This window comes from Dendropsophus ebraccatus, chromosome 9, assembly GCF_027789765.1.
Source record: "Dendropsophus ebraccatus isolate aDenEbr1 chromosome 9, aDenEbr1.pat, whole genome shotgun sequence".
Classification (NCBI taxonomy): domain Eukaryota; kingdom Metazoa; phylum Chordata; class Amphibia; order Anura; family Hylidae; genus Dendropsophus; species Dendropsophus ebraccatus.
Window position 1 is genome coordinate 112,692,910 of NC_091462.1, and position 20,726 is coordinate 112,713,635.

At 45.2% G+C, this 20,726-nt stretch overlaps 2 protein-coding genes across 7 annotated transcripts; both read left to right on the plus strand.

The window, feature by feature from the left end:
• Nucleotides 1-2,787: 2,787 nt before the first annotated feature.
• LOC138801560 (sulfotransferase 1A1-like) lies at nt 2,788-9,613 on the plus strand. 2 transcript variants are annotated; one of them, XM_069984510.1, is made up of 8 exons: nt 2,788-2,858; nt 4,862-5,015; nt 5,167-5,292; nt 5,389-5,486; nt 6,428-6,554; nt 8,130-8,224; nt 8,452-8,632; nt 9,479-9,613. In XM_069984510.1, exons 2-8 carry the CDS (start codon nt 4,880-4,882, stop codon nt 9,583-9,585), a joined length of 870 nt encoding a protein of 289 aa, XP_069840611.1. In that variant the 5' UTR covers nt 2,788-2,858; nt 4,862-4,879; the 3' UTR covers nt 9,586-9,613. The 2 variants fall into 2 exon arrangements, with proteins under 2 accessions (XP_069840611.1, XP_069840612.1); XM_069984511.1 differs by lacking the exon at nt 2,788-2,858 and adding an exon at nt 3,905-4,157.
• Nucleotides 9,547-20,726, plus strand: LOC138801561 (sulfotransferase 1C2-like). Of its 5 annotated transcripts, XM_069984513.1 has the most exons (9): nt 13,679-14,451; nt 14,610-14,760; nt 16,640-16,805; nt 16,975-17,100; nt 17,196-17,293; nt 18,087-18,213; nt 19,543-19,637; nt 20,149-20,329; nt 20,620-20,726. In XM_069984513.1, exons 3-9 carry the CDS (start codon nt 16,673-16,675, stop codon nt 20,724-20,726), a joined length of 867 nt encoding a protein of 288 aa, XP_069840614.1. In that variant the 5' UTR covers nt 13,679-14,451; nt 14,610-14,760; nt 16,640-16,672. The 5 variants fall into 5 exon arrangements, with proteins under 5 accessions (XP_069840616.1, XP_069840614.1, XP_069840613.1 ...); XM_069984515.1 differs by lacking the exons at nt 13,679-14,451; nt 14,610-14,760 and adding an exon at nt 9,547-9,630; XM_069984512.1 differs by having other exon boundaries at nt 13,679-14,760.

The window sequence follows — 20,726 nt, forward strand, 5'->3', positions numbered from 1 at the left end:
GTCTCCTGAAGCTTTTTAGTCTTGTGCTGGTAGAAAAAAAGAGACTAAACACGGGAAGTCTCGGCCAGTACAGGCTGTCACGGCTCAGATGAGCACAAATGACCAGTACCTTGTCTTTTTTTTTGACCAGCACAATACTAAAAAGCTTGAGACTGGACTTGGATTTCAGATGATGATAATATGCACTAATGATACTGTACAGACCTTTGTATTCATGGAGTTCGGGGTTGGAGCGTTCAGATAATAATAGTCATTATTTTATAATGACGGCCGTAACTAATGATCATGATCATTAATAATGGCTTTTTGTCAAAAAGATGTGTGCACACAGTCTTAAAGGGGGTTATCCAGTCTTAAAAACATGGACACTTTCTTCCAGAAACAGCACCACTGTTGTCCTCAGTTTGGATGTATTATTGCAGCTCAGTTCCATTGAAATGCATGGAGCTGAACTGTTATACTACACATAACCTGGAGGCAAGGGATGTGCTGTTTTTGAAAGAAAGTAGCTGTGATTTTTCTATTCCTGGATAACCACTTTAATAATGTTTCCTGAATGCTGTGTGACCTTTTATTTGGCTGCTATGGAGTTAATTTTTAGAAGGTTTTATGTTTTACCCAGTTTAGAGGGAATGGTGCCCAGGTGTCTAAATGTCACAATCACCAGCTCCAAAGGCTGATATTCTAAAGGTCCGGGGATTGGTAGTCTCGCGGTCCAGTCTGGGCTCTAGTAGTCTCGGGGTCCAGTCTGGGCTCTGGTAGTCTAGGGGTCCAGTCTGGGCTCTGGTAGTCTAGGGGTCCAGTCTGGGCTCTGGTAGTCTACAGGTCCGGTCTTGGCTCTGGTAGTCTACGGGTCCGGTCTTGGCTCTGGTAGTCTACAGGTCCGGTCTGGGCTCTGGTAGTCTATGAGTCTGGTCTAGGTTCTTGTAGTCCAAAGGTCCGATCCAGGCTCTGGCAGTCTACGAGTCCAGTCTGGGCTCTGGTAGTCTAGGGGTCCGGTCTGGGCATCTTGTAGTCTACGGGTCTGGTCTGGGTTCTGGTAGTCTAGGGGTCTGGTTTGGGTTCTTGTAGTCCAAAGGTCCGATCCAGGTTCTTGTAGTCCAAAGGTCTGTTCCGGGCTCTGGTAGTCTACGGGTCAAGTCCGGCCTCTGGTAGTCTATGGGTCTGGTCTGGGCTTTGGTAGTCTAGAGGTCCAGTCTGGTCTGGGCTCAGGTAGTCTTGGAGTCTGGTCTGGATTCTTGTGGTCCAAAGGTCCGATCCGGGCTTTGGTAGTCTAGAGGTCCGGTCTGGGCTCTTGTAGTCTAGGGGTCCGGTCTGAGCTCTGGTATTCTAGGGGTCCGGTCTGGGCTCTGGTAGTCTCGGGTCTGGTCTTGGTTCTGGTAGTCTAGGGGTCTGGTCTTGGCTCTGGTAGTCTAGGGGTCTGGTCTGGATTCTTGTAGTCCAAAGGTCCGATCCGGGCTTTGGTAGTCTAGAGGTCCAGTCTGGGCTCTTGTAGTCTAGGGGTCCGGTCTGAGCTCTGGTATTCTAGGGGTCCGGTCTGGGCTCTGGTAGTCTCGGGTCTGGTCTTGGCTCTGGTAGTCTAGGGGTCCGGTCTCGGCTCTGGTAGTCTAGGGGTCTGGTCTGAGTTCTTGTAGTCCAAAGGTCTGATTCAAGCTCTGGTAGTCTAATTCTAGTTTAATTACCAAGCTTAGAGGGAATGGTGCCCAAGTGTCTAAATGTCGCAACCACCAGCTACAAAGGCTGATATTCTAGAGGTCCCGTCTTGGCTCTGGTAGTCTAGCATTCTGGTCTGGGCTCTGGCAGTTTTGGGGTCCTGTCTTGGCTCTGGTAGTCTAGCATTCTGGTCTGGGCTCTGGCAGTTTTGGGGTCCTGTCTAGGCTCTGGTAGTCTAGCATTCTGGTCTGGGCTCTGGCAGTTTTGGGGTCCTGTCTAGGCTCTGGTAGTCTAGCAGTCTGGTCTGGGCTCTGGTAGTTGTGGGGTCCAGTCTAGGTTCTGGTAGTCTAGCAGTCTGGTCTGGGCTCTGGTAGTTTTGGGGTCCAGTCTAGGTACTGGTAGTCTAGCATTCTGGTCTGGGCTCTGGCAGTTTTGGGGTCCTGTCTAGGCTCTGGTAGTCTAGCAGTCTGGTCTGGGCTCTGGTAGTTTTGGGGTCCAGTCTAGGCTCTGGTAGTCTAGCAGTCTGGTCTGGGCTCTGGCAGTTTTGGGGTCCTGTCTAGGCTCTGGTAGTCTAGCAATCTGGTCTGGGCTCTGGCAGTTTTGGGGTCCAGTCTAGGTTCTGGTAGTCTAGCAGTCTGGTCTGGGCTCTGGCAGTTTTGGGGTCCTGTCTAGGCTCTGGTAGTCTAGCAGTCTGGTCTGGGCTAACATCAGTGCTTTGCTGCATACTATACTATTGCTCACCTGTAAGGATAAGGACATCTGTTTGTAGTCTTTATGTGACTTGGCAGTGGAACATGTCCTTATCTTCACTTTCATATGGAGCTGGTAAATGTTTACGCTTGGGGGTAGCATTTAAGCATTTGCTACAGTGCTTATTAGTATTATAATCCTATTATGAATGATACTGTCTGTCAGGCAGGTGTATCTAAGCCTAGTATGTGTGTGACCAGTGACACCTCCGGATTATGTCTCATTTCTCAACTCATTCATGGAAATAAAACTTTTCAGATAAGGTTCATAAAACGAGCGGGGTAACGTGTGAGGTCACCTGAGGATAATATTTGCCAATTCCTACCATCCTATCACTGGTGTTGGATTATAGCTTGTCCCTGATCCACCTCTTTTCCCATTGTGTCTCTCCTCCTATATATAAGAGGCCGGTGTGATTCCTGGCTGTGCCCGTCCTTCCCTGCGCCATCTCTCAGGTAGGTCCCGTCCTTATTCTGGATATGGCAGGTTGTTGGTTGGTTTTAGTGCTCCAGATTACTTAGCAACAGTGTAGCTGGAAATATTACTGGGAGTGTAACTGGAAATATTAGCGGGAGTGTAACTGGAAATATTAGCGGGAGTGTAACTGGAAATATTTTTAGTATTGAGATCTATAGATTTTGCAGTCCAAACAATAGCTGTATCAAATCAAATCTGTTAAATATCAGGCTATGTTCACACTCTGTATATTTTCATGCAACAACGGCCGTGATTTATACGAAAATATACATCACATTGCATTCTATGGAATCCCAGCCGGAGTGTATACACACGGTATACACTCCGGCCAGGATCCCTAGCGGCGCCACGAGAAACTGACATGCCAGTTTTCTGTGGCTGCTATTCGATGAATAGCAGCCACAGAAAACCCTGTCAGTGCACACAATGGAGCGAGCGGCTCCGGCCGTACACTCCATTGTGTGCAGTGGAGAGTTCTGATGCGGGCACGCACGGATACGCCCGCATCAGAACTCTGCGGCACTAAAGAACATCTGGCCGGTGCTGCAGTACTGGGATGATCTTTTCTGAGACCGACCGTTCTGTGACCCGGCCGGGTCATGGAAAGGCCAGTCTCTTACGAGGTCTGAACATGGCCTCAGGGTGCAAATAGAAACAGAATATTGATGCCCCCTATAGACATTTGCACACACTGCGGCAATCCCATCTCAAGATGGCGAGGGAAGGGCTGGAACTTCAAAGCTTATAATCCAGTACTACACAAAAAATAACAGGATGAGGCATACCAGGGGGGCTTTACCCTGTATACAATCTTTTATGTTCAAGACAAATTATTTCAGATTTATTTGAACCTTCAATGTGACCTGTAATTTGTTCCTTAAAAAAAGAAAAAAGACTAAAACCATTTAGAGGGGAAAATAAAATAAAAAAACTAAAATAATGTTGGTGCATAGGTGTGAACGGCATCTTAGAATTGGGCTCATGGTTGTGTTCAGAATTAGCTAATTATATTTACACTCATTCTGATTGACCTCATATAAAGTTCAGCTCTTTTAGTAGGATTTTCCTGACATCATCTCAGTTACATTTTACAGCAGAAACCATTTTCGGTAAACAGCTTAAAGGGATCTCATTGTTTTCAAGCGAAAGAAAAAAGAAAATATTTACAAGGCGATAGATATTCATGGAACACGGCGATGGCATCATGAAAAAGTGATACATCTGGTACAACAGAACAAAAGTTGATCAAGGAGTAAAAAAACTAATAATTCCAGGAGGTATGAACCAACACTGTGCATCACCAAAGAACACGGTACCACAGTGATGCATGGTGGAGGTAGCAATATATATATCAATTCTGAGACCAAACCTTCAGACCTCTGCTAAAAAAGCTGATGACAAAGAGGAAATTCACTGTTCTGCATGACCACGACCAAAACAAAGGGGTCAGGAGGTAATTCCCCATTACGCTCAACTTCTCTACTGATCTCATCTGTGGGTGGTTGTTTATAGCGATGAAAGAATAAGTCCTTTTACACACACACAGAGATATCTGACCAATTTATCTGCCGTTCCTGTGTATGGAGAGGAAGGATGGTGGACGGAAGAGATAAGTGACAGTCAGTATTGAAGGTATATGACGACCTTTATTGACTTCCAGAGCTGCATTCACAATAAAAGAACAGGTAAATTGTGATGACAGCTTTATAGTACACCACATAAGATGATGATAATAATAATAATAATAATAATAATAATAATAATAATAATAATAATAATAATGCCACTAAGCTTTATATGTCAGGACAAACTCAAGATAAATAAAGTTACTGAACTCTATAGGTAGAACTATAAAGGTATAAGGAAAGGTTTGGCACTACCGCTTGTTTTCCTGCACCATTGAGAATCAGCACACCGTCACCTTTTACTAATTCTGCCGGTCATTTCTGGTTATAGCTGAAATCTGTCTCCTTTTTCCCAGGTTAATAGACCTGCAGACATGGAAAAACAACGCCCCCCGCTGGGAGTCATGGGTGGGATGCCGATCGTGGGACACTTTTCCAAAAACTGGGAGAATGTGAAGCGATTCCAGGCTGAAGAAGGGGACCTGGTGATAGACACCTACCCCAAATCTGGTGAGGCCATGGACATTTCTGTATACAGAGGTTGTGGGTGCTGGAGCTCCAAAGTCCTGTATTACTACACTGCCACTTTCTAGAACATTTAGATAGCAGGTGTAATGGTCCAGAGCTATGCTGACCCTTGCCCTGTGTCGCGGCTTCTCAGGGACCACCTGGATAAGTCAGATTGTGGACCTCATTCTACATCATGGTGACCTGAAGAAACCTCATTCTAAAACCATCTTTGAGCGGGTGCCCTTTCTGGAGTTTGCAGTGCCTGATATGCCCACAGGTAAGTCATACAGACACTTGTACTCTTGTTACTCCTTCTCTCCTTTATGATATATGGCCCATCTTCTCCAACACCCATGTTATTGTATTGTTTTAGGCACTGAACTTCTTAATGCAAGGAAATCCCCTGGTTTGATCAAGTCCCATTTACCCGTGCACCTCCTGCCGAACACCTTTTGGGAAAAGAATTGCAAGGTACAAAAGTGCAATGTAAACCTGTCCGCCCATACAGCCAGGTTTTCCATTTCCGCTGTAGGCCATGGTCTACCTCTCTGATGCTGTAGAGCTTGGTTCCATCTCTATCCTATCATACATAGAGAAACAAGAGTGCACCCACCATAAAATTGTCCTTGAGATATAGTCCATATAAAAGAAGTCAGCAGCCCGAACGGCAGCACCCAAAGTGAATATTACAGCTGTTTCGTGCAATCAAAGCACTTCCTCCGATGTCCGAGGAAGTTTCGTTTCTCTATGTATGATTGAATTGTGAGGACACTGAGAGTTTAGTAACTCTGTTTGTTTTATTCCTCGTTACCTCTGCACCCGATACTGACATTAACCATTGCTGTAGTTCACTCTACACCTTACATCTTGTTCCATCTCTGTTGTTCTATAACCAGGTCAATATGCTGTACCTTCTACACCTATGGTCCACCTATAGTCAGGCTTCTCCAGATGTGGACCCCCTGTATCTTTCCACATAGCTAGGCCTACTTTTCCTTCTGTAGAGCTTGGCATACCTATGTTGAACCTCTATTATTCTAAACCAGTTCCTTCTATTGCATGTCCATTGCATATGACGTATTATGTCTCTTGCTGTAAGATCGATTGCTCTATTATCAGGTCTCACTATCAGCCCACTATATACTTCCATATGGCTATTTACAGGTCTATCTCTCTACATTACAGTCAATCAGTCTTTTCAATATCATCATATATTGGTAATGTTGCTTGCCAGATACTTTAACTCTATAGTTGTCATTTTGCTGTATTGTAGTTCTCGCCCAGCCCTGTGACATATTCTTCTCGTTTTGCTATTTCACATCTTTCTATTGATAGGAGTTCTGATCGATCTCTTTTATCCAGGTCCACTCTCTAAGAAGACTCTGATATTTGTATCATCCTTCCTTCAACAGGTCATTTATGTGGCCCGAAATCCCAAGGATGTATTAGTGTCCTATTATCATTTCTACCACATGGCCGTTGTCCACCCAGAACCGGGGACTTTTGAAGAATTTTTACAAAAGTTCATAGAGGGGAAAGGTACGTATACCATCTGTACACATTATCTGCTGGTTTATGTAAACTTGTATATGTGAAAACACTATGATACGTTACAGTTATATCAATTAAACCTTTTAAAGGGTTATTCCACCCAAGAACTAATATATGAAATGCTGTCAAACCTAGCTCACCAAGTCCTCTGAGTATTTTGGGCCGTCGTCCATCTTTTAAGCTGCCTCCGTAGTTACAAGTTTTTCTAAAAGCCTGGCTATATGCAAGATGGCGCCAGAGAGAAAACCCATCTTGTAATATTTGCCTATCGCTGGCACTATCTGTTTTTGCTTTGCACTGTAACCAAAATATCTTTATATCTTCTATCCATCTACATAGATAGGTTAGAAAGAAAGAGAGAGAGAGAGAGAGAGAGCGAACAACTGTGTTTCCTTTCTCCTATACTGCTCAGGAGGCTGTCACTGTTCTGTTGTTTACAGAGATCTTGTGACTTTGGTCTCAGAAGGAAGGGGGGAGGACAGAGAAGTGGAGACAGAGTCGAGCAGCCAGGGAGGATTTTCTGCAGCTTCAGGATGTAAGTCTGGAAGTGCTGCAGACAAACATAATAGAAACCTATTATACACAAGCTTAGATTATAGGTGGAGATTAAACATAGTTAAATCTTTATTAAGTGGAGTACCCCTTTAAACAACCCTAGCCTGGATAGGGGGGCAGCTGTGGATATAGTGTATCTGGACTTGGATGTGAGCCCCCATGCCTCATAGAATATTTAAGATTTTGTAACTGAATTGAAAACTGGTTTAAAGACCGTACCCAGAGAGTGGTGGTGAATAATTCCTACTCTGGATGGTCCCTGGTTTAAGCGGTGTACCCCAAGGGTCAGTGCTGGGCCCCCTTCTTTTTAACTTGTCTATGGAAGATGTGCAGATGTTACAGGATGACTTAGATGATGAGGTTCAATGTGGATAAATATAAATGTTATACACCTGGGTACTAATAACCCACATGTATCATATGTCCTAGGGGGAGGAATAACCTGCAGAATCATATGTCCTAGGGGGAGGAATAACCTGCAGCATCATATGTCCTAGGGGGAGTAATAACCTGCAGCATCATATGTCCTAGGGGGAGTAATAACCTGCAGCATCATATACACTAGTGTTGGTTACACTGTGAGAGTGGGTGTACTTGTAGATAATAGACTACAGAACAGCACACAATGTTCTTTCTCCAACCCTCCGTCCCCTCCTCTTCATCCATTCTCTCTTCATCCATCCCCTCCTCTTCATCCATCTCTTCCTCTTCATTCATCCTCTCTTCATCTATCCCCTCCTCTTCATCTATCTCTTCCTCTTCATCCATCCCCTTCATCCATCTCTTCCTCTTCATCCATCCCCTCCTCTTCATCCATCCCCTCCTCTTCATCCATCTCTTCCTCTTTATTCATCCTCTCCTCTTCATTCATCCTCTCTTCATCCATCCCCTCCTTTTCATCCATCCCCTCTCTAGGTTGAACATGATGGACATTGATGTTTTTCCACCTTACTATATAACTATCTTTGCAGGATACCCCTTTAATGATGTGACTTGTTTTTGTCATAGTGTCGTATGGATTATGGGCCGATCATGTTAAGGGCTGGTGGAAGATGAGACATCAGAGAGACGTCCTCTACCTCTTCTATGAGGACATGTTAGAGGTGGGAGAATCCTTTTACATCGGATGATTTTATAACTTTGTCAGAATTGATTTCTTTAACCGATCCCACTATGGCAATACACCGGCTAATGCTGGACCAAAGCATTCATAGTGTCTGACTGTATGTACACTGCCTACAATCTTCTATGTCTGAAGTCCATATTTATTCAGGTCCATTGTGTTGGTCATAAATGGTTTATATAAGAGTTGTTCTAAATCGCCGTTTAGGATCCAAAACGGGAGATCAGGAAAGTGATGAAGTTCTTAGGGAAGGATCTTTCTGACGATATCATGGAGAAGATCCACCAATGCACAACCTTCAAGGCCATGAAAGAAGACTATTTGGTCAACTACAGTACGATCCCCACCTCCGTGATGGACAACACCATCTCACCCTTCATGAGAAAAGGTATAAAGTGTCACCTCTGTACAATGACTATCATAGTAATATCTGACACCTGCAGTAGGCACCTCATACCGTTTTTCCCTGAAAATAAGACATCCCCCAAAAATTAGGCCTAGTAGAGGGTCTGCAGAATTCCTAAATAAAAGGCCTCCCTTAAAAATAAAAAGACGCTGGTTGACCTCAGGGAGATCAACCAAAACACCATCATGTGTCTCAACGTAAGGCTGCATTCCCACATTCCGTGATCCTAACGGAATACGTGGAATACATGTACCGGAGTCCCCCTGCGCCCGGACAGCATCTGTAATGAGATGCTGGGAGCGGGGGAGACTGTATTCATAAGCGCCGCGCTGTAATGATGCAGCCGCGCATCTAATTACAGATGCTGTCCGGGCGCAGGGGGACTCCGGTACATGCATTCCACGTCCGTGATCCGTCAGGTTCATGGAACGTGGGAATGCAGCCTTAGTGTATCTAGGACATTGCCCCCTGGGAGCATGCAAAAACACTGCAGAGACACCATCACATGTTTTGCATGCACCTACTAGGTGTTGCTCCCACTAGCCAGAATCCTACTCCACACTGATGAGGGGCAAACACCCCGAACAGCTTTCTGTGGATGGATACCTTGCTTAGGGGGTTTCCTTGACTGGAGACATTCCTTGGCTTGGTTGTTCCTTCCCGGAGGAAGGTCTGGCTAGCTCACTGATGCTGAGACACGTAATGGTGTCTCTGCAGTGTTTTTGCATACTTGATCACCTGAAAGTAAGACCAAAATTACATATAAGACACTGTCTGATTTTTGGGAAAACATGGTAGTTATTAAATCTCGTATTTTGTTCTTTCTAGGCACCTGCGGAGACTGGAAGAACTATTTCACAGTAGCTCAAAACGAAATATTTGATGACTATTATAAGAGGGAGATGTCTGACACCGACCTGACCTTCCGCTTCTAGGACCATAAAATAACCTTCATACCTTTTATATACTCCATACTTCTTGTATGTTATATTTTTTATTGGTTTTAAAGGCAACCTGTCACCCCCTCCCATGCCGGGGTGAAAGCTGCCCGACCCCCGCTAGAGCCCCGGATACTTACCCTATCTCGCCAAGTTCTGTTCCTGGAGCCGGTCCCAGGATGGAGATATCCCCGTCTGAAGCCTGGCGCGCTGCTGAGATGAGTCCGACGAACATAGAGAATGAATGGAGCCGTCATTCTCTATGGGCATCGGACTCATCCCAGCAGCGCGCGCCGGGCTTCAAACAGGGATATCTCCGTCCAGGGACCGGCTCCAGGAATGGGACTTGGCGGGATGGGGTAAGTATCCGGGGCTCTAGCGGGGGGTCGGGTGGCCTTCACCCCGGCACGGGAGGGGACAGGTTCCCTTTAAGCCTGCATGGTTTTGTTGGTTTGGTCCTTCTGATTGGTAACAAGGTAATTCTCTCCATTTCAGGAGATGAGACCAGAGCTGGACACACACACACAGATACTTCCTCCCTTAGGTCTCTAGCCAATCACAGCGCATCACCTAGTCCTTACTGCCCTGCCCTAACATAGTGCAAGAGAACAGGACTGAACAAGCGGGCACTGTGCTGGGCTGATTATTTATATAGGACAGCACTATAGATGGCATGTGGGGGAGAAGGTGTTATAGGTGGCACTGGCAATGCAAGGACCTATACAAGCAGAAATATAGGAAACCGCAGCAGCACAGCAAGGAAGGGGTAACACCATGCACTGCACAGCTGGAAAAGACACGTCTGCAGGAGAAGGGAAGGAGATTAGATACAGGAGTTGTGTATAACACAGCAGCACAGCAATGATGAGGTTACACTAAGCACTGGAACTGCTACTGCGTCTATAAAGCCTTGATTTACCTTTTTACGTGAAGTAACCATTTACAGAGAACTTTTTGGCTATTGTTCACCTTATGCTTTTTATCTTGGTTTTAAATATATCACTACTGTATGGAAGACAAAGTGCAGCACTGTAGTGTGTGCCCCCTTAGTAGTGCCTCATGGGTACTGGCCCTGTCCGCACTATGGCTACCTCCTTGACGATAGTAAAAATCGGATGACCCTGGATCCTCTCTGTCAAACACACAGTTATAACCTTTCCCCTGCACTCTCTTCATTGTATTTCTTGTTCTATTTCTGGTGATAAAATGCTAAATTACTATAGTGTACATAGGTGTGACCCACAGCGCACGTGCCCATATGCACATGCTGCAACGGGGGCCCCAATTCTCATGTGCTATCTATAGGTAGAGGGGTCCCTAGGCCCCCATAGAGAGCACAGCCCAGATGTCACCTGTAGGATGGCTGGGGCCTGAGGTCCTCTGCAGGTCAACGTTGTGGTCATGTCTGTCACATTCAGCCGTGTCCAGATAAGTAATGTCCATAAAGGGTTAAATAATAAAATGGTCGTCCAGCAAACAGTGTGATAGGAAATTGGTGGCCTGGATAAAGACCTAAGAAGATAAGGCTCAACTTGCTGATCTAGAAGAAGGAAGAGCTGTTAGGTGTAACTACGGCCATGGGAGTCATAGAAGCTGCTGCTAAGACTGTGAACAATCTTTTGACGGCCATACAGAGCATTCCTGGGTCTCTCTACTCGATCATGGAGATTTCTGCATGTCCATATAGTTACAGCTGCACAGTCCTCTCTATGCCCTCCCTGCACTCATCTCTATGATCATAGAAAGAACGGTGTGATCATACAGTTACAGCTGCACAGTCCTCTCTATCCCCTCCCTGCACTCATATCTATGATCATAGAGAGAACTGTGCGGTTATACAGTTACAGCTGCACAGTCCTCTCTATCCCCTCCCTGCACTCATCTCTATGATCATAGAGAGAACTGTGTGGTTATACAGTTACAGCTGCACAGTCCTCTCTATCCCCTCCCTGCACTCATCTCTATGATCATAGAGAGAACTGTGTGGTTATACAGTTACAGCTGCACAGTCCTCTCTATCCCCTCCCTGCACTCATCTCTATGATCATAGAGAGAACTGTGTGACCATACAGTTACAGCTGCACAGTCCTCGCTATCCCCTCCCTGCACTCATCTCTATGATCATAGAGAGAACTGTGCGGTTATACAGTTACAGCTGCACAGTCCTCTCTATCCCCTCCCTGCACTCATCTCTATGATCATAGAGAGAACTGTGTGGTCATACAGTTACAGCTGCACAGTCCTCTCTATCCCCTCCCTGCACTCATCTCTATGATCATAGGGTTACAGCTGCACAGTCCTTTCTATCTCCTGTTCCCGGGCGATGCTGGCACCTGGAGATCTGATAAGAAAAAGATGAAGAATTAAAAGTGTAATAAGAAAAATATTACATTTAACCCTTTGACGGCCCTAGACCACCAGAGTTCCATAGATTAACCTCATGACTGGCCTAGCTATAGATCTGCATCTGGCTGCTGTATAGTTAAACATTATAGAGTTATTATTACTTCCCACACAGTTTTGTATTACACCCTATTACACGGCGCGATAATCTGCTGGATCAGGCCAATTCGACAGATTATTGCTCTGTGTAATAAAGACAATGATCATCAGCTGATCGTGTCATTTAATCCTGCCTAAAAATCAACAGCCGATAAACGTGTAAAAAAATATGAAACCTTATACATTACACTTAAGGCAAGGGCTGCATGGACATCATGAATGCTATATATATATCTGATTATAGGCTCAGTAAGCTCGTGTAATACGGCCCTTAGAGGGAACAGTGCCTAAGTGCCTAATGGAGCGATAATCTGGCAAATCAGGACGATTCAGCAGATCATTGCTCAGTGTAATAAAGACAATGGTCAGCCAATGACAACGATCATCGGCTGATTGTGTCTTTAGGTCCTGACCTAAAACCATCGGCTGCCATGTAATAGTGACGCGCAGCCAACAGCTGATGACTATGAAAAAAAAATGTCTACATACCTCTTCACGCTCCCTGATGTCCTCCTAGCTTTGGCCCGCTCCCAGCAGTGTCTGAAGTGACAGGCCACACAACCAATCACCGGGACAGTGCTGCGGCCAGTGATTGGCTGAGCGGCCTATCCCTTCAGACACTGCCGGGAGCGCGCTGGAGCTAGCAGGACATCAGGGAGCGCGGAGAGGTATGTATAAGTTTATTATTTTACAAGGACTGCACAGATATTGGAAACCATGTTCGTGCAGACCTTGCTCCACAATTATCGGGCCATATATAGGTTTAGTAAGCGAGAGCTGATCTCGCTTACTTCAAGTCATCAGGCCGTGTAATATGACCTTAAATGCCCCAAATACCAGCTGCAAAGGCTCAGAGGGGACATTGTAGGGCATAAGCTATAGCTAAGCCAGTGATAAGCTATAGGATGTTCTCTGTAGTGGCTAGCCCAGTTCACAAGGTCCAGACGCTGGTAATATAGGAGTCTGCTCTCTAATGAGGTCTCATCTGGGGTCTGCTCTGTGCGGTCCTATAATTTGGAGATCTGGGGTCTAAATAATTTAGGGCCTGTGGTCTGATATTGTAGAGGTCTGGGCTCTGGTGGTCTAGGGGCCTGGTCTGTGGTCTGATATTAGAGAGGTCTGGGCTCTGGTGGTCTAGGGGCCTGGTCTGTAGTCTGATATTAGAGAGGTCTGGGCTCTGGTGGTCTAGGGGCCTGGTCTGTGGTCTGATATTAGAGAGGTCTGGGCTCTGGGGGTCTACGGCCTGGTCTGTAGTCTGATATTAGAGAGGTCTGGGCTCTGGGGGTCTACGGCCTGGTCTGTGGTCTGATATTGTAGAGGTCTGGGCTCTGGTGGTCTAGGGGCCTGGTCTGTGGTCTGATATTAGGGAGGTCTGGGCTCTGGTGCTCTAGGGGCCTGGTCTGTGGTCTGATATTAGAGAGGTCTGGGCTCTGGTAGTCTAGGGGCCTGGTCTGTAGTCTGATATTAGAGAGGTCTGGTCTCTGGTGGTCTAGGGGCCTGGTCTGTAGTCTGATATTAGAGAGGTCTGGGCTCTGGTGGTCTAGGGGCCTGGTCTGTAGTCTGATATTAGAGAGGTCTGGGCTCTGGTGGTCTAGGGGCCTGGTCTGTGGTCTGATATTAGAGAGGTCTGGGCTCTGGTGGTCTAGGGGCCTGGTCTGTAGTCTGATATTAGAGAGGTCTGGGCTCTGGTGGTCTAAGGGCCTAGTCTGTAGTCTGATATTAGGGAGGTCTGGGAACTAGTAGTCTACGGGCCTGGTCTGTGGTCTGATATTAGGGAGGTCTGCTCTTGGGGGGAACATATCAGTGCTTTGCTGCAATATTACTAATCTATAAGCACAAGGGCACACCTGGTAGCCAGGTTGTTATCCTTTTTATCTTATGTGACTCAGCAGTAGACTGTGTGATTACCTACGTTTTATATGGAGCTGGTAAATGTTTAGTCCTGGGAGGGCGATCAAGAGCGTTCTAACCTGACCTTCTGTAGTTACACCTGTCTCTAAACTTATTATGGCTTAATATCACGGATAAGCGAGCGCTGTGATAGTTTCTTCAGCTGATCGTTGTCTTTATTACACGGAGAGATAATCTGCTGAATCGGCCTGACTGGTAAGACTATCACTCCATGTAATAGGGCCTAGTATGAGTGTGAACAGTGGCACCTATAGAATACATATGACTTTTTACCTCGTTCATGGAAATAAAACATGTTCACGAGGGTCATAAAATGACCCTAAACTTCCTATCATTGGCGTCAGAGCGGAGCTCGTCCCTGATCCTCCTCTTTTACCTCTGTGTTTGTCCTCCTATATAGTTAGTTGTCGTGATTCCTGCTGCACCGTCCTTCTCTGCACCATCCTACAGGTAGGTCCCGCGTCGTCTTCTGGATATGGCAGGCTTATGGTTGGTTTCAATGCTCTAGATTATTTAGCGGGAGTGTCATTTCAGTATTTTGATCTTTCGATCCGGTGATCTGACGGTAACCATACCAAAGCAAACCTGTTAATTACTGTATTTATCAGGGTGCAAGCAGAACGAGGACAATGCCCCCTGTCCGTGAATATAGTATAGTATATACTGCAGCCATGCCTTTCAGGATCGTGTATGTAGACCGGATCCTCCTGATCCATGAATAGAATGACAGGACTGCAGTAAAGACTGACACTCTCACAGGTAAAGCTGTAGAACATAAGGACTATTACTGGTGGATGTAATGTATAGACAGTATACACAGTAATGACAGTGATAGATGTTAAAAAAAAAAAAAAAGAAGGGAAGTCGTCCTTCTCTGAAAAAGTCAAAGGCCGTCCATACAAGTGACGGGCTGGAAGGACACTCATCATCCAGTACTATACCAAAAACTAAGAAATTTAAAAAATATATATATATTGCAGCTCCCCCCTCACCTTTTACATCTCTTTAGTAAGTACAATGGCTTTAGACCGAAGCTATTATCATTCATGTGAGGAAAAATAAAAAATCAGACCAAGAAAACATTGACCTGTTATCTGCAAAATCCCACTGAAAGGCAAACCGAAGCCATTTAGAGGGGAAAATAAAATGAACAAAGCTAAAACAACGTGGTTGCATAGTGTGAACAGCCTCTTATAATTGGGCATGCGGTTGTGTTCGGAATAAGATATACTGTACATGGAACACAGTGATGACCTCATCAAGAAGTACAGAAAATATGGCACAAAAAGGATGTACCCCAAAAATGAAGGAAAAGATAAGAGAATTAAAGCGGGAGCAACCAAGAGGTTATTACTACTGGCAAGTCCTGGTTGTGTACTGCAGGTGGCAACAATCCCCTGTATTCTTCGTATGTGTGGCCTGTGGAGTATGGGGGCAAGATGGAAGCTTTTACCTACAAAGAAAAACAGCCAAGCAATGTTTTGCCAAAACGGACATCAAGTCTGTCGAAAGCCTGTGGGCATATGTTATGGTGTGAGGTAGTGGCCAACAATGCACATCACTTAAGAACGTCATACCCACAACAACACAGGGGTGAGGCAGCATTATCCTTAGGGGCTGTTTTTCTGCAGCTGAGGCTATTGTAAAGGTGGAGAAAATTATGAACGTTTTTGAATGTCAGACAGCGCCCAGACCTGTGGGCTGACCTGAAGAGGGCGCTGTACACAGGAAACACCCTCACAATCTGACAAGGAAGAGCAAGCAAAGACTGCCAAGTCATGTGCCACGGTGAATTATACAGCCACATTATTTTAATTGATTTTTTAACTGTAAAAAAAAATCTGTTGTATTGTACAGATCATAGGAGACAATGAAGGTGGAAAAAGTTCTAAAATTATTGGTACAGAGGATACAGGGCTGTAAGACGTGTATTCTCATTCACATCCAGAGCTGTAGTCATGATAAAAGTATTGCTGAATTGTGATGACAGCTTTGGAGTACAACACGTAGGATGATAATAAACCACTAAGCTTTATATGTCCAAACAAACTGTCTCCTAACTCAAGAATATTACAAGATAAATAAAGTTACTGAACTTTATAGGTAGAACCAATAAGGAAATGCTTGGCGCTACCGCTTGTTTAAAGGGAAAGATCAGCAGGTTAGCCAATTCTAACCTTATAATATCTCCATTTTGTGCAAGGAGTGCAGAGGATGGAGGTATGCCTCCTACCTTCATCCTCAGCGCTGTTTCCATGTATTTAGTAGTTATATCCACAGATTAATTGTTGCCTTGAAACACCAGGGGCAGGAGTACCCAGAGCACCTGTCCGCCTCCGGCCAGCCCGCCCCTCATAGTGAATATTAACGGAGCAGGCCAGCTGGAGGGTGGGCTGGATCAGTGCTCTGGGGGGGGGGGGGGGGGTAGTTACCGGAGGATATAACTACTAAATACATGGAAACAATGTCAAGGATGAAGGTAAGAGACTTACCTTCATCCTCAGCGCCATATGCACAATAGGGAGATAGCAGGTTACATGCATCTAACCTACTAATCATTTCCCTGTAACTCTTAAATGCATCATTAAGACTTGATCACCACACTTTTCCCAATGGCGTCATTCATTTCTTGTTATAGCTGGTATCTGTCTGGGCTTATAGACCTGCAGACATGGATAAACGACCCCCACTGGAGGTGGTGAGTGGGATGCCCATCGTGGGACACTTCGCAAAAAACTGGGAGAATGTGCAGCACTTCCAGGCTGGAGAGGGGGACCTGCTGATAGACACCTACCCCAAATCTGGTGAGGCCATGGACATTCCTGTATACAGTAAGGGGGTGCAGAGGATGTGGGTGTATCCCAGTGCTGAAGCTAAAAAGCCCCCTTTTACTGCACTGCCACTTTCTATAAAGTTTAAATATCAAATATACTAGTTCAGAGCTATTTTAACCCTTGTGTCGCTGCCTCTTAGGGACCACCTGGATCAGTCAGATTGTAGACCTAATTCTACATCATGGTGACCCTAAGAAGTCTCATCTTGGAGCAATTTTTGAGCGAGTGCCCTTTCTGGAGTTTGCAGTGCCTGATATGCCCACAGGTAAGTCATGCAGGCACTTGTACTTGTTACACCTTCTCTCCTTTATGATATATGGCCCGTCTTCTCCAACACCCATAGTATTGTCTTGTTTTTAGGCACTAAACTCCTTAATGCAAGGAAAGCTCCTCGTCTGATCAAGTCCCATTTACCTGTGCACCTCCTGCCGAACACCTTTTGGGAAAAGAATTGCAAGGTACAAAATTGTGAGGTGTGCTCTTCGTGGACCTGTGCCACCATACAGCCAGGTTTTCCATTTCCGCTCTAGGTCCTCGTCTACTTCTCTGATGCTGTAGAGCTTGGTTCCATCTCTGTTGTCCTATAACCAGGTCACTTTGTTGTGCCTTCTTCACTTATGGTCCACCTGTTGTCAGTTTTTTTGCGGGGCCCACTGTATCCTTCCACGTAGCTAGGCCTACTTTTCCTTCTGTAGAGCTTGGTATATCTGGGCCCCAACACTATTATTCTAAACCAGGTCCTTCTACTGCAGACGCGTCAAACTCAGGCCCTCCAGCTGTTTTAAAAATACAATTCCCATCATCCCTGGACAGCCAAAGCTTTAGCTTTGGCTGTCCAGGCATGATGGGACTTGTAGTTTTGCAACAGCTGGAGGGCCTGAATTTGACATCCCTGTTCTACTGTATGTCCTTTGCGTATGACGTATTATATGCTGTATGATGAGGTCCATCTATTGCTCTACTGTCAGGTCCTTCATGCTGTGAAGGCCACTATATACTTCCATATGGCTATATACTGTTCTATCTCTTGCACTACAGCCAGTCAGTATCTATAATGTTATTTTTTATCATCAATGTTGCTCGCAGACAACTCTATAGTTGCTGTAATGTAATTCTCGGATATCCCTGTGGCAGATTTTGATAATTCAGGTCTTTGCATTGATTTACATCTGGTCACTCTCTTTAATGCAGGTCCACTCTCTAAAAAGAGTTTGATAGGATTAAAACTTTTGTATACTTCTCCTCCAACAGGTCATTTATGTGGCCAGAAATCCCAAGGATGTATTGGTGTCATATTTCTATTTCTACAACATGGCCATTGTCCACCCAGACCCAGGGACTTCTGAAGAGTTTCTACAAAAGTTTATGGAAGGAAAAGGTCTGTATACCATCTGTACCCATTATCTGCTGGTTTATGTGAACATTGTGAATATGATATCCTACAGTTATGACCCTTTAAACATCCCATCTCTCTTCTTCAGTCTCTTATGATTATTCTCTGACCTACCTATGATCAGTAGAATTAGTGGAGGGAGCAGCTTTGAAATAGTTCACTTTCGATGACCCCTTTTGGTAATTTAGTATCTCCCACTATTTCGGTTATGCCTAAAGGGGTCATGTTCAAGAAATGTCCACCATTGCAACGCTCGTGTCAAAGAGCTTCATTAGCAATTCTAATGCCAAGCTTTACTTGCGCCATCATCTAATAGGTTTCATACCATAGAAAAGCAGGACTATAAGATGAGGAGTAGGAGACATAAAGAGGAGTAACGCATGTCGGGGTTAAACTTTAAAGGGGTATTCCACTGAAACATAACTTTTGATATGGTTCAGGGAAGAAAAAGAGTGCTGCACCTCACACCTATGGCTGATACTAGTACCTCTCGGCTGCATAAAAAACATCACAATTCTGTATGTGAATTGATCAAGCCACACTGCCCCATGTACCGCGTGCAGGTATCTGATACACATGGGTCCCTACACTAAGTCCACACCGTGCCAGTCAGCGACCACCACCCCCGCAGGCGTGCACAGTCAGGGAAGGGAGGCAAAGGAACGGCCCTGCAACCCCTATGCCACAGGGCCAGACCCAAAAATGCGGAGGTGGTGGTCGCTGACTGGCACAGTGTGGACTTAGTGTAGCGACCCATGTGTATCAGATACCTGCACGAGGTACATGGGGCAGTGTGGCTTGATCAATTCACATACAGAATTCTGATGTTTTTTATGCAGCCGAGAGGTACTAGTATCAGCCATAGGTGTGAGGTGCAGGACTATTTTTCTTCCCTGAACCGTATAACTTTTGATATGTTGCTGCCCATGGTGGGACTAACAATTCCTTCCATACTTTTTATTATTTATTCACTCTCCTTCCCCCGGTTTTCAGCTTCTGATTTTTGCTGGAGACAAAAAAAAATGTGTGTGTGAGCTTTTTTCTCTGTCACCCCTCCTCCCCCTCCCTTCTGAGACAGCTGATGTAATCAAGCCCCTGGCTTGAGGCTTGGAGGATTAATCACAGCGAGTTCATCAGCAACCTGACCTCAGATTAATCCTCCCAGCATTACAAAGAAGCTCAGAACTGGGGGAAGGAGACTGTATAGATAATAACAAGTATGGAAGGAATTGCTAGTCTCACCATGGGCAGCAACAAATCAAAAGTTATGTTTGAGGGGAATACCCCTGTAATGTGACTTGTTTACTTTCATAGTGTCGTATGGATCATGGGCCGATCATGTTAAGGGCTGGTGGAAGATGAGACAACAGAGAGACATCCTCTATCTCTTCTATGAGGACATGTTAAAGGTAAGAGAATATTTTTTTAATCCACTTATTTTTATATCTTTGTCGGTTTGGACTTCTTCGTCTAATGCTATATTCATGGGTGTAACTACCACCGTAGCAGCTATAGCGACTGCTACGGGGCCCGGAGCATCAGGGGGCCCAGTGGTCCACTCCTGCAATACTCTGGGCCAATGGGCCATCATCCTCATCCCCCGGTGGCTTAGCAGGTCTTCAGGGTGCTGTTAAATGGTAAAAATTATTACTACACTTGACGGGTTTTCATAGCAATCAAACGTTTGCTATGGGGCCCAGCCATTACTAGTTAGGCCCTTAGCTATAGTGGCACTGCACTGGCTCAGCTTTGACAATACTGGACCAAAACATTCATATAGTGTTCACCTGCTCTAGTATAACAGCATGTACATTCCCTACAATGGAGGTCATTGTCTATGTCTGAAATCTGCAATACAAAACACCATTTATTGTGTTGGTCATAAAGGATATATAACAGTTGTCCTACGTTGGTATTTAGGACCCAAAACGTGAGATCAGGAAAGTGATGAAGTTCCTAGGGAAGGATCTTTCTGACGATATCGTGGAGAAGATCCACCAATGCACAACCTTCAAGGCCATGAAAGAAGACCATTTGGCCAACTACAGCACCATTCCCACCTCCGTGATGGACCACACCATCTCACCCTTTATGAGAAAAGGTATAAAGTGTCACCTCTGTACAATGACTATCATAGTAATATCTGACACCTGCAGTAGGCACCTCATACCGTTTTTCCCTGAAAATAAGACATCCCCCAAAAATTAGGCCTAGTAGAGGGTCTGCAGAATTCCTAAATAAAAGGCCTCCCTTAAAAATAAAAGGACGCTGGTTGACCTTAGGGACACCAAAACACCATCATGTGTCATGAAGTGTCACCTCTGTACGATGACTATCATTGTAACATCTGACACCTTATAGTTATTAAATCTCGTATTTTGTTAATTTCAGGAACCAGCGGAGACTGGAAGAACCATTTAACAGTGGCTCAAAATGAAATATTTGATGACTATTATAAGAGGGAAATGTCTGACACCGACCTGACCTTCTGCTTCTAG

Bases quoted from the DNA above. Each gene is read 5' to 3' on its own strand.
- LOC138801561 (XM_069984515.1), top strand. From the start codon at position 16,673: ATGGATAAACGACCCCCACTGGAGGTGGTGAGTGGGATGCCCATCGTG. The intron at 17,101-17,195 runs GTAAGTCATGCA...TCTTGTTTTTAG, and splicing joins AGTGCCTGATATGCCCACAG to GCACTAAACTCCTTAATGCA. The intron at 17,294-18,086 runs GTACAAAATTGT...CTCCTCCAACAG, and splicing joins TTTGGGAAAAGAATTGCAAG to GTCATTTATGTGGCCAGAAA.
- LOC138801560 (XM_069984510.1), top strand. From the start codon at position 4,880: ATGGAAAAACAACGCCCCCCGCTGGGAGTCATGGGTGGGATGCCGATC. The intron at 6,555-8,129 runs GTACGTATACCA...TTTTTGTCATAG, and splicing joins AAAGTTCATAGAGGGGAAAG to TGTCGTATGGATTATGGGCC. The intron at 8,633-9,478 runs GTATAAAGTGTC...TGTTCTTTCTAG, and splicing joins CTCACCCTTCATGAGAAAAG to GCACCTGCGGAGACTGGAAG.